General features: G+C 35.8%; 1 protein-coding gene across 1 annotated transcript; it reads left to right on the top strand.

Moving 5' to 3' along the window:
- The first annotated feature begins 2,241 nt into the window (after positions 1–2,241).
- Positions 2,242–8,045, top strand: LOC126708592 (ATP-dependent Clp protease proteolytic subunit 5, chloroplastic). The gene is made up of 9 exons (XM_050408391.1): positions 2,242–2,646; positions 3,368–3,487; positions 3,598–3,712; positions 3,868–3,960; positions 4,211–4,256; positions 4,355–4,427; positions 4,997–5,031; positions 5,139–5,227; positions 7,539–8,045. Exons 1-9 carry the CDS (start codon positions 2,528–2,530, stop codon positions 7,764–7,766), a joined length of 918 nt encoding a protein of 305 aa, XP_050264348.1. The 5' UTR covers positions 2,242–2,527; the 3' UTR covers positions 7,767–8,045.
- The last annotated feature ends 4,542 nt before the right edge of the window (positions 8,046–12,587 follow it).

Raw genomic sequence — 12,587 nt, 5'->3', positions numbered from 1 at the left:
GGAAAGCGTAGAGGCTGCCGTTAGAAGGGGTGAAATCGTAGAATAGAAACAAGGGAAGGGGAAGGAATCTGAAATCGTGCAACAAAAGGAAATCTGAAACCGTGCAATGAAAGGAAAATAGAGAGATTGAAACTGTGAACTTTGGGGAAGGGGAAGGATCTTGATACGTGCAACAAAAGGAAACCTGAAATTTTGAGTAAACCGTGTTTCTCAAAGGGTTCTCCAAAGGGTTTAGGTTGAAAAGGGCTTTGTGCTTAGGCTTTATGATGGAATTAAATTTATAAGTGGGCTTTATGTTGGAGATACGGCTGAGAAATATTTTATATTTGTGAGTAATTTAAAATTGATAAAAACTATTTTAAAATGGTAGGGAAAATACAAAAAATAGAATGGAGATGATATGATTGCTGATGTGGCTCAACGTGAGCGTAGCAACATTAAATGCTACGCTTCATCTTTTAGTATTGTATAGATGGTTCCTCCTTGCTTAGTAGGATCAAGGTGGAGAGTGGGGTTCTTGGTTTAACCACCCATCTGGTGTGAGTGTAAATGACCCAAAAAAGAAGAAGAAAAGAAACTACTTACTAATGTTGCCGAATATATTGTAGGCAGCTTGATGCATTTAGGGAGTGCTACTCAGCCATATTGTATTCGGAGATTGGTGAAAAGTCATAATTTTTGGTAGAGAGATCAATACAAAATATGAATTGTTCATTTGCTGTAATTATACAGCTATTTTTTTTTTCTTTCACATTCTGTGAAAACAAAATTGCGTTGAGCCAATGATACAAAAAGTGAGTTATCCGTCATCATTTAGTTGGTTCTCTGACTTTGTTGTGTTTTGTAGTTTGCTGTAAGAGTCTTCTTCTTTTTAGATCCAAATGGAAGAGTTAGGACTTGAGAAAGAGTGGTCATCCAAATCAGAGGAAGGTTAGGATTTAGGAAAGAGAGTGGACGTGCAAATCAGGAAGGTTTGTCTAATTGTGATATCTATTATTACCTTCTTCCATGGAATAATAGCAGCAAGTGTAGGACCATACTCACAGGACTTAAATAGATTCAATAGTCATTCTTATGAAAGTTTAATAATCTTCTTAGAAGCTCAATTGTCTCCAACATTGTGTTTGGACGGATAGGGGAGGAGAGGTGAGTCGGGGAAAGGGATTACTCCAAATTCCAAAACACAAGTTTTCATGAAAAATGTAAAATTACTCTTTACACCTTCTAACTTGACAAAAATGATATTATCTTAAGTTATTCAATAGTCATTAATAATGAATATTTGACAAAAACAAATTTCCCAAAGAGATAGTAAGTACTAAGTAGGGATAGTAACGGGGTGAGCCCCATCTCCTTTTATGGTTTGGAAAACATTGGCAAGAGTCGAATAGGTTTGGATAAAAGTATGTTAATGACATTTTGCCATTTTTAATCAGGTTGAGAAAGAGATATAAATGTGTTTGAGATACATCATCATTGAATATGTACAAAAAAGTAAATAACAAATAAGATGTGTATAAAAATTAAATTATGTATAAATATATTTACACTTGGGGCATAATATTGCCCTCTCTTCTAAACCAGAAAATTTGCATCAGATAGGATAAGTCATTTTTGCCATTCCAAAATAATAGGGTGTAAGTAGAAAGCATTTTAAATTTAATTAAAGTATAATTTTGGCCCTTAAAATTTGAGACTATTTTCGTTTTGGTCATTTATGTTTCAAAATTTTCATTTTGGCCATTTTTATTAAATTATGTTTTCATAATGACTCTATTGTTTATTTCCATTAGAAATCTAATTACACCTAACATTATGGGTGACATGTCTTAATGGGAGACACTTATTTGGTACTTAATGGTTATAATGCTAACATAAATATACTTATATAGGTGACATGTTTTAATAGATAACACTTATATAGTACTTGAATATCAAATGACTAAAAGAAATAAACTAATGAGTGACATATTTTAAGGAGTGACACTTATTTAAAACTTAACATTTAGATTTCTAATGAAGGGCTTTCTCAAAAAAAAAAAGTTTTCTAATGAAGGATTAATATGCAAATAGAATAAAATATGAAATACCAAAGTATTTATATTCCATAATTTGAGTGAAGATTTGAACTTTTATTTTATATATATATATATATATATATATTTCCCCTATAGTTGGGGATGAGAGGTTTAACAAAAAGTTATAATTTGCTCTTGAAAGTTGTAACCACCAAAAAAAAAAAAATCGAAATGGGGACAAAACCGTAAATTCGACTGAAAGATAATTGAGGAGTCGCTGCCAAAGGCCTTGCTTTGCTTGCTGGAACACTCTTGTATAATCTCCCCAGTCCATAGTTCGCCGCCGTGCGCTTCTTGTTTCAGCAGATATTATCTCCTCTTACATTACATTACAGCCATTCCCTTTGCTAATTTTCTTTACCTCTAAAATATATATATATATAAATAAATATCCCCAAAACCTAAACAAAAATTAAAAAAAGGTTCAGACTTCACTTCACACAGAGAAAATGGCTCACACTTGCTCAGCCTCGTCTCTCAGATTCAACTCTCTAATCTTCTCCCCTAACCCTAACCCTAGCTCTGTCTCCGATTCTCACAGTCTCTCTCTCCATCCCTCTCGTTCCAGGTACTCAATTTTTGTATTCTCCGTAATTTTTTTTGCTAAAGCTTTTTATTTTATTTTATTATTTTTTTTCAAATTCGAAGCTCAAGTAAGTTTGGTAGTGTAAATTTGCGAACTTTTGGTTTATTTAATTATTTATCTTTTTTTTTTTTTTTTTTGGTGCTTATTGATGCTCTATAAGAATTCGATTTGCTTTAGGTTCTGTTTGCTTCCTGAGAAAATGTTTACAAATTGTTATGAATTTGAAGAATTTAAGAACTATTCGTGGTTGTGGTGCTGAGGGGACGAATCAAATTCTTGTCTTAGCTTAGTAGAGCTATTTGGATTTGTTTGGATAAGGATTTTTCATATTTGGATAAAAGAGGACCAATAGTTTAATAAAAAGAAAATGAATAGAAAAAAATAAAGAAGAAGAAATCATGATTCATATTTGCGTTGTTTTGGTTTCTATAAAGTTGAGAAATGTAGCTTCCTGTTGGCTAAATGATTATTTTTGGCTCAATTGAGAGTATGCTTTAATCAGGGTTAGTGCTCGTTTGGTGCAACTTATTTTTGCTGATTTTTGAAGTTTAGCTGTTAAAAGCTGTACTCTGAGTTGGGTTTTAATCGAAATTTCATTTTTTTGGTGTTTTGTTTATTTTATTTATTTATTTTTGTTTACATTTTCTTTTAGTCTGTTTCCTTTAGTGGGCAAACAAAGCTTTTAGTTTTCTGTGGTTTTCAGGAAATTAGGAAAGTTAGTTGGTTATAAGAAGAACCTCCAGAGTTCTCCCGTGAGAGCCATGTATTCTGAGAAGTTTTGGGCACCAGAGAGGAGTTCTCAACAGGGGATTTGGTCCATAAGGTAGTTTTTAAATGCTTATTTGTGCATGATTATTTAGGAATGCCCACATATATTATTGTTGTTTGGTTTTTATTTTAATGATTTTGAAATTTTGGAATATGATATTTTAGGGATGACTTGCAAGTCCCATCTTCTGCATACTTCCCTGCATATGCGCAAGGCCAAGGGCCACCCCCAATGGTACAAGAGCGCTTCCAGAGTGTTATAAGTCAGCTTTTTCAGCATGTAAGGGGGTTGGTTTGGTTTCTTCCTTCTTTTTTTTTTTTTTTTTTTTTTTTTTTTTTTTTTTTTTTGTGGTTACTTTGGGTTGAGTATTTTAAGTGCTGCTTAGTCTCTACTCTCTATTAGCTTCTGATATTTGTGTATAAATAAACTGTTAGAGAATAATACGTTGTGGTGGAGCTGTTGATGATGACATGGCGAACATAATAGTTGCTCAACTTCTGTATCTTGATGCCGTTGACCCCAACAAGGTGAGCCTCTCTCTCTCTCTCTCTCTCTCTCTCTCTAGGATAAGCATTCACAACTAAGAAGTTTAAAATCAAATAATTATGTTCTGGCATTTGCATGAATGCTCCTACTAGTTACGTTTCTTATATACTCCCTCTCTCCGTGTCTCCCTGCCTCCCCTCCCCCATTTCATTTTTCCTTAACAATATTAATATTTAAATATCACTGTGTAAGTTCTTAGCTGTTTACTGCAATTTCTGGTGTTTTGAACAGGACATTCTCATGTATGTGAATTCTCCTGGAGGTTCAGTTACTGCTGGTACAAAAACTGTGTCTATTTCACATTTACTATTTTTGCAATTAAATTTGTGAGGTAGTGTTGCCTTTTTATAGACTGACTTGCTTTTAATTTTTAAGGTATGGCTGTATTTGACACAATGAGGCATATCCGACCTGATGTCTCCACTGTTTGTGTTGGACTAGCAGCAAGGTACGAGATTAGGCTTTGCATCTCTCTCTCTCTCTCTCTTTCTCTCTCTCAAGGCATGCATTGATTTGGTGTGACATGTTCTTAATGCAGTCTTGTGGATTCTGTGACAGTTCTTTTCTACTAAGATGGTTAGGTCGAGTTGTTTTGCATTACATGGAAACAGAATAATTGGTGTTTGGAATGACATATGCTGTTCTTGATGGCTTGAGAATAAGAAAAAATGGTTTCTGTTATGATATGCTAAAAGGTCCTCCAAAAAGCTTCTTTTCCATATGCATGTAATGCAATTGCATACATTGCAGGTCAATGAAATTAAACTAATATATGAAAAGGGTGATGAACATCCTTTATTTGCACCTCCTCGTTCCACCCCACCCCCCCCCCCCCCCCCCCCCCAAACCCAAAAAAAAAAGCTTACTCTTGTAGGAATATACTTAATGTTCAAATTTTTCAGTGAAAATACTGCCAGGGTTCAAAAACACAGTTCCCAATGAGAATAATTTTTGCTTGTCTACCAAATTAAAATGTTTACCACTAGTGATGGATGTATCTTTATTTTCCATGAGCAGTATGGGAGCTTTTTTGCTTAGTGCTGGGACCAAAGGTAAATGATTCCTTGACTGTCATTGTAGTGTGTTTGACGCTCTATTTCATGATTTATGTTTCTTGAGTTTGCTAAAAAGGAGAATATTTTCTACCTCATTACTGAAGGAAAAAGATACAGTTTGCCAAACTCAAGGATAATGATCCATCAGCCTCTCGGTGGAGCACAAGGTGGCCAAACAGATATAGATATTCAGGTGGGCTCTCTTTCTGGCTTTTTCAATCCTCTGTCCATGGCTTTTTAAAAGAATTATAATATATATATGTAATAACATTTTAGACTGGGCATATTATTATGTTTATGTTTATTTATTGTTTTGGTGGTACTTGAATATTCAAGTATTAATATCTGAAACTGAAATTCCACTGAACATTTGTGGAATTTTTTATCCATCATTTTAGACACCAACAGTGTCTTTGGGTAAGGAATTGTAGGTGGAATTTGGGTGGATAACAAGAATTTTGAAATTGGTCAGTGAAAGCTCCTTGTTTGGGTGGACCATGGGAAGAAATTTATCCAGGATCTAAGGGCTCAAAATTCTGACTAGAATTTCTGCCCAGATATATGTTCTCTCCAAAATCCTCCCAACAAGGTGCCCAACAAAAAAAAAAAAAAATGCAGAGACCCCTACTTGATGCCCCATTATCAAGAGGTCCAGACAATCCTAGCCAACTAGAACACCGTTACCAACCTGAGAACTGTGTGGCAAAGTGAATACTATTGATTAGAGTTGTTCCTCTGCAAAAGACCTTTGTCACAATGATGACAAAGACGGTTTCATTACTGCCAAAGAGTGGTTGGGAAATGGGATTGGCGACGTTAGGGATTGGAGGATGTTGAGGTCCAATGCCAAAAGTAGACTGTTGATTTTGTTGCCCTCTCAATTTCTCAAATCTTTAAATGGAGATTTCCATCAAATGGAGATGCAGTACCCAGAGTTGGCTGAGCATGGATATTTTCATCAAATCTTAAAAATTCAAATGGAAGCAAAGGGCTTTTTTTTGGACAAACGAATGAAATAAATGTTGAGACAAAGCTTTATCTACTTACCTCCTATTGCTGCTATGTTGGGTGTTATAGATAATGTTTGGTCTCACAGTTGAGCTTTTGGGTTAGGGCTGTGTCAGATCCTTAGTAGTGTCTTCCATGAGGAGAATACAAAGTTAAGTGGGGATTAAAGTATTGACACCCAACAGAGTGTAAGAGGACAGTCTAGCAGAGAAATGGATAAAGAAAGTGGGTAAGGTTGAATAAGGAATTAAGAGGAAAGAGTAAATGAAGTAGGTAATGAAAAAGTGAGCAAAAGGAGGGAGACAGGGGAAGAAGATGGAGTAAAGGGATAGATTGGAGCAAAGGGAGGGAGAAACAAACGAGGGAGGAACCTCAGAGAGCATCACTTAGGGAGCATAGAATCAGGTTGACTGGAGAAAACATTACAGTGGATTTCAATTGATTGGAGATAAAGATGATGCTCGTGGTCTAACTCCATCTGTCTACTGTGGTCTTTTATTGATTGGAGAGAGAGGATCTCAAAGCTCATGGTTTGGTCAACTCAAGTTCAATTATTTATTTATTGTTAATAAAATATGGAATTTTTAGCTTAAATGGGATTTGGATTTTGAAATGCTAAGGAGGTAATCAGAGCCTTCACAAATCTGATGCTGTATTTATTTTAATTGCTTTATTTCTGAAAATTGTTAATTATATTTTTCTTTCAAGAATAATTCTGAGGTACCCAAATGAAGTTTTTTTTTCTGTTATTGTTTATGGTGACACAATTATATTAATGAGCTGGGTTTTGGGTTTTTGACTCGTGTGCTTGTGAGAGTTAGGTGTGCTTTAGCATGTTAAATTAACCGTAAATCTGTTATGGATCAGAATTTAGTATTTACTTCTTTAATGGTTAATCATGGATAGAGTGTGGTGTGCTTTGGTTTGTTAAATCAGCCAAATCTGATATTATGAAACTCATGGCTGGAAACAATCCTTATGGTTTTGATATCCGGTAGGAATAATAAGAATCAAAGTCCAGGTTGGTTGGTGAGCCTAGTGATAGGAGACTATCTAGTTTGGTTTGGAGAGCACTTGTTGTGTTAAAGATTTTATTGTTGCTAAATGTTACGGCCTAACTGCTGAACTATTGACTCTACTTGTTCGGATGGATGTTCACCCCTATGTTCCTGGACTGCATGCATACATCTGTAAGGAACTTAGTGCAACATGGAAAATTTCATTGAGAGGAATCAGCAAAGAAAAGAAAAACGGGTCAACATCTTAATGCATATTTGAGAGATTGTTCAACTTTTTAGTCTGCTTGGCTCTAGTTGGAGGTCAAACAATAAAGAAATTGAAGGAATGGAAACCCACCTGTGACATATTTAATACTAGGACAGTCTTATTACTATATAATAGCTGCAGTTTCTGTTTATCTACTTGTCATCTCTTTTATTCTTATTATTTATGATTTAATCTTATAAACACTATCCTAAACAAGAGATGATTCTCAGGCAAATGAAATGCTGCATCATAAAGCTAACCTTAATGGGTATCTCGCCTACCACACTGGTCAAAGTCTTGACAGGATCAATCAGGATACTGACCGAGATTTCTTCATGAGTGCAAAAGAAGCCAAAGAATATGGGCTTATAGATGGTATCATTATCAATCCTCTCAAAGCTCTTCAGCCACTGGCAGCAATGGCAGAGGCCGAGACTAAAGTTGAGTCTGGTGTGTAAATTTCTATTGGGTGACTGCTGTAGTGGAGGACATGGCTTTATAGAAGAGTTAAATGAAGGATGATCTTTTCGGTGTGCCTGAGTTCATATTAGTTCACGATGCTGATTTTCTTTGTAGCAGAGAATTAAGAACCTTGAATTTTGCTGCTGTTTACCCCTGAACTAAAAGCTTGAGAAATATATCAAATTCTAGATATGTAATTTGCCTTTAAGAAGATAATCTCTCCGACAATTCATATTGTTTTCTTCTTTATAATAAATCATATCTTCGATTCTACATTTACATAAAAGTTAGAAGCTAAATCTTTTCCTCTATCAAAACTCTCAGAGATGCACACAAAGGTATAGAATCTCTGTAACTCAAATGTTTTGGTGGTATATGATATTTTTGGGAAAGAAACACAAACTTGTATTTTGCCATAATCCCATCTATTGCTTTGTTTCAAGGAAATCATACACGGCCATGCTTCGATATTCCACTTGATTTCTTGGACATGCCATGTTTATTAAACTATTAAAGTACTCAATTGTATTTATTTTGTATAAATCAGATGTTCCCTTTATAATTTCTCTAGTCGTAGTTGGGTGCGTTTACTCATAAAAAATAATAAAAAAACCAAAAGAGTGTGTGGTCCCCTACCAACTATGAGATATCATAAAATTTGCATCCACCATACAAAAACCTACCTTTGTTGGAATTTCGGAGTGGTATTATTCCGCCAATAATGTTAAGTGTCTTTCACACACTTTACTATAATTGTCTTATGTAGCAAATTATAATTGGTTGTTTGTTACTGTTATATGGACTCATTTTTTTGTTTTTGTTTTTATTACTCATAATTTGCCACATAAGACAATTGTGATAAAGTATATATTAAAGTGTGTGGTACTAGCATTATTGTCCCCCTTTGGCCTCTTCACTCCCAAGTAAAGAGGGTGAGTCTCATGCATCTACTTGTGGATCGTAGTCTCAGCATTAATCCCTATATGTACCCATAATAGGCCGGCTGCCCTACCTAAACCAATCATCATTTGGTCCCTAGGCCTTGTTGCTGGAAAGGCCCGGCTTCAAAGCTATACGTGGAATTTTTGCCTCATATGTAGATATGGTATAAAAAAAAAAAGGTGCTAGTGGTATAATTTCATTTTAAATAGTGATTCAAACTTCTTAAAACTTGGGTAATAGAGTTTTGCAAATAGTAGAATTAGCTTAATTATTTGGCTAACTTACACTGACATTTTTGAGGTATAGTGAAATTAGATTTGCTATTCTTGATCAAAATAATTGCTAAGAGCATTGTAGCTTAACTGACACCTCCTAGTGTTTTCAATTGACACTCCACCCCTTTTCTCACCTCTCAAAGGATCAAAATAATTAACATTTTGTACCTTAAAAAAAAATTGATGAGTGGAATGTTAATTATTTTGATCATTTAGAGGTGGAGTGTCATTTTTGAAAAATTGGATATAATGGAATGTTTAACTTCACTTAAACCTCGTGGGTGTAGGTGTAATTTACCTCAATAAATTAATGTATTTATGATATTGTAAAGAATAGCTGGTAGGTTTGCAAAATGATCGGTGAAACCAATTGAATCCACTCTTGTAACATGATTGAAGTTTGATCCAATACTTTAAGGAAAGAGATGAGACATCCTACGCATCTTTACACATACAAGAAATCAATCATCAACAAACAAGAGGTGCCAACTGTTGGGTTTTATGGAGTCTAGTTTTGTTTGATCTGGTTCGACGACCCGACCCGACCCGAATAATATTGCGTGGTTTTTAATGGGAGATTTACTGAGACTTAGTCCATGGAGCGGAGGTTTGGGCCGATAGGCCCAAGCCAGAGCGCTCATGGACAAGCCTCCTGGGAATCCGGGGGCAACGCCCTCAGGAAAATTTTTTTTGGCCCGTTTTTATATAGAAACCGACTTTGGTGATTAGGGTTTAATTGTGGGTGTTGTGGCCGTGTTTTTTATTGTGAAGAATAACTGTAACCGCACTCTTGTATTTTCTTCTTCCCTGATAATAGTGAAATCCCTGCAACTCCGTGGACGTAGGCAAATTGCCGAACCACGTAAATACTGTCTTGTGCGTGTGATTGTTTTTCTTTGGCGTTTGTTTGTTTTTTTTTTTTTTTGGTTTCTCATAGGTTGGGAATTTGGGTTAAATTCTCTACAACTGGTATCAGAGTCTAGGGTTAGGTTTGAGTGGGAGCAATGGCAGAGGAAGCAGGAAAGGCGTCTGGAATAGAAAAGTTTGATGGCACAGACTTCGCGTATTGGAGGATGCAAATTGAAGATTATCTCTATGGGAGGAAATTGCATCTGCCTCTTTTGGGGACAAAACCTAAGACTATGAAGGCTGAGGAATGGGCGCTTCTTGACAGACAGGTTCTGGGAGTTATTAGGTTAACTCTGTCTAGGTCTATTGCACACAATGTTGTAAAGGAGAAGATCACAGTAGATCTGATTAAGGCTTTGTCCGGTATGTATGAAAAGCCATCCGCAAACAACAAGGTGCATCTGATGAAGAAATTGTTCAATTTGAAGATGGCAGAGAATGCATCAGTAGCACAACATCTGAACGAATTTAACACTATCACAAATCAATTGTCGTATGTAGAAATTGATTTTGATGATGAGATTCGTGTTCTGATTGTCTTGGCTTCTTTGCCAAACAGTTGGGAGGCAATGAGGATGACAGTAAGCAATTCTACAGGAAAGGAAAAGCTCAAGTATAATGATATACAAGATTTAATTCTGGTTGAGGAGATTCGCAGAAGAGATGCAGGCGAAACCTCAGGATCTGGTTCTGCCCTAAACCTTGAGACAAGAGGTAGAGGTAATGACAGAAATTCAAATCAGGGCAGATTAAAATCCAGAAATTCTAATCGGAACAGAAGCAAATCTAGATCAGGCCAACAAGTACAATGCTGGAACTGTGGGAAAATAGGTCACTTTAGGAGGCAATGCAAAAGTCCTAAGAAGAAGAATGAAGATGATTCTGCTAATGCTGTAACAGAAGAGGTACATGATGCATTACTTCTTGCAATAGACAGTCCACTTGATGATTGGATTTTGGATTTGAGAGCTTCGTTTCATACCACTTCACACCGAGAAATCATACAGAATTATGTTGCAGGTGATTTTAGTAAGGTCTATTTGGCTGATGGTTCAGCTTTGGATGTTGTAGGTATGGGAGACATCCGGATATTGTTGCCCAATGGATCTGTTTGGTTACTGAAGAAGGTTCGACATATTCCTAACCCGAGGAGGAATCTGATTTCTGTTGGACAACTTGATGATGAAGGACATGCAATACTATTTGTTGGTGGTACGTGGAAGGTTACAAAAGGAGCTAGGGTATTGGCTCATGGAAAGAAGACTGGTACTCTATATATGACCTTAAGTCCAAGAGACACAATTGCAGTTGCTGATGCAAGTACTGATACAAGCATATGGCACCGTAGACTTGGTTACATGAGTGAGAAAGGGATGAAGATGCTGTTATCAAAAGGAAAACTACCAGAATTGAAGTCCATTGATTTTAACATGTGTGAAAGTTGCATCTTAGAAAAGCAGAAAAATGTGAGTTTCTTGAAAACTGGCAGGACACCGAAGGCTGAAAAATTGGAATTAGTACATACTAATTTGTGGGGGCCTTCTCTGGTTGCATCTTTTGAAGGTTCAAGGTACTACATCACTTTCATTGATGACTCAAGCAGAAAGGTATGAGTTTAATTTTAAAAAAATAAATTTGATGTTTTTGAAACTTTTAAGAAGTGGAAGACCATAGTTGAGACAGAAACAAATGTGAAAACTTAATGCAAAGTCTAAAATATGTTTTTTCTGGACAGGTTCTTATGTTTATATTAATTCTGATGCTCGTAGTAAACTTAATGCAAAGTCTAAAATATGTTTTTTCATTGGCTACGGTGATGAGAAATTTGGCCATAGGTTTTAGGATGAACAAAACAGGAAATTCATCAGAAGTAGAAATGTGATATTTAATGAACAGGTTATGTACAAGGACAAGTCAACTGTAGTGTCAGATGTTACAGAGATAGATTAAAAAAAATCTGAGTTTGTCAACTTAGATGAATTTACTGAAAGTACTGTCCAGAAAAGGGGTGAAGAAGATAAGGAGAATGCAAACTCACAGGTAGATCTGAGTACACCTATAGCTAAAGTTCGCAGATCTTCCAGGAACATTAGACTTCCACAGCGTTATTCACCTGTTTTAAATTATCTCCTGTTGACTGATGGTGGTGAGCTAGAGTGTTATAATGAAACCTTGCAAGATGAGAATTTAAGCAAGTGGGAGTTAGCCATGAACGATGAGATGGATTCTTTGTTGGGGAATCAGACATGAGAACTGACTGAATTGCTAGTAGGAAAGAATGCTTTGCACAACAAGTGGGTATACATAATAAAAAATGAGCATGATGGTAGCAAACATTATAAGGCTAGATTAGTTGTTAAAGGGTTCCAGCAGAAGGAAGGAATTGACTACACAAAGATATTTTCTCCAGTTGTGAAGATGTCAACAATCAGACTGGTATTGGGAATGGTGGCTACAGAAAACTTACATCTTATGTAGTTAGATGTGAAGACAGCATTCCTTCATGGTGACTTGGAGGAAGACCTTTACATGATTCAGCCAGAAGGGTTCATTGTTCAGGTACAAGAGAATCTAGTCTGCAAACTGAGAAAGAGCTTATATGACCTAAAACAAGCTCCTAGACACTGGTACAAGAAATTTGACAATTTTATACATAGAATTGGGTTCAAGAGATATGAAGCTGATCACTGT

This window comes from Quercus robur, chromosome 12, assembly GCF_932294415.1.
Source record: "Quercus robur chromosome 12, dhQueRobu3.1, whole genome shotgun sequence".
Classification (NCBI taxonomy): Eukaryota; Viridiplantae; Streptophyta; class Magnoliopsida; order Fagales; family Fagaceae; genus Quercus; species Quercus robur.
Note: the sequence above shows the minus strand (reverse complement) of the source record. Positions and strands in the feature narration are given on the sequence as shown.

Excerpts from the sequence above, each read along its gene's own strand:
- LOC126708592 (XM_050408391.1), top strand. The coding sequence starts at position 2,528 with ATGGCTCACACTTGCTCAGCCTCGTCTCTCAGATTCAACTCTCTAATC. Across the intron at positions 3,713-3,867 it reads TAAGTCAGCTTTTTCAGCAT|AGAATAATACGTTGTGGTGG; the intron begins GTAAGGGGGTTG and ends ATAAACTGTTAG. Across the intron at positions 4,428-4,996 it reads TGTGTTGGACTAGCAGCAAG|TATGGGAGCTTTTTTGCTTA; the intron begins GTACGAGATTAG and ends TTCCATGAGCAG.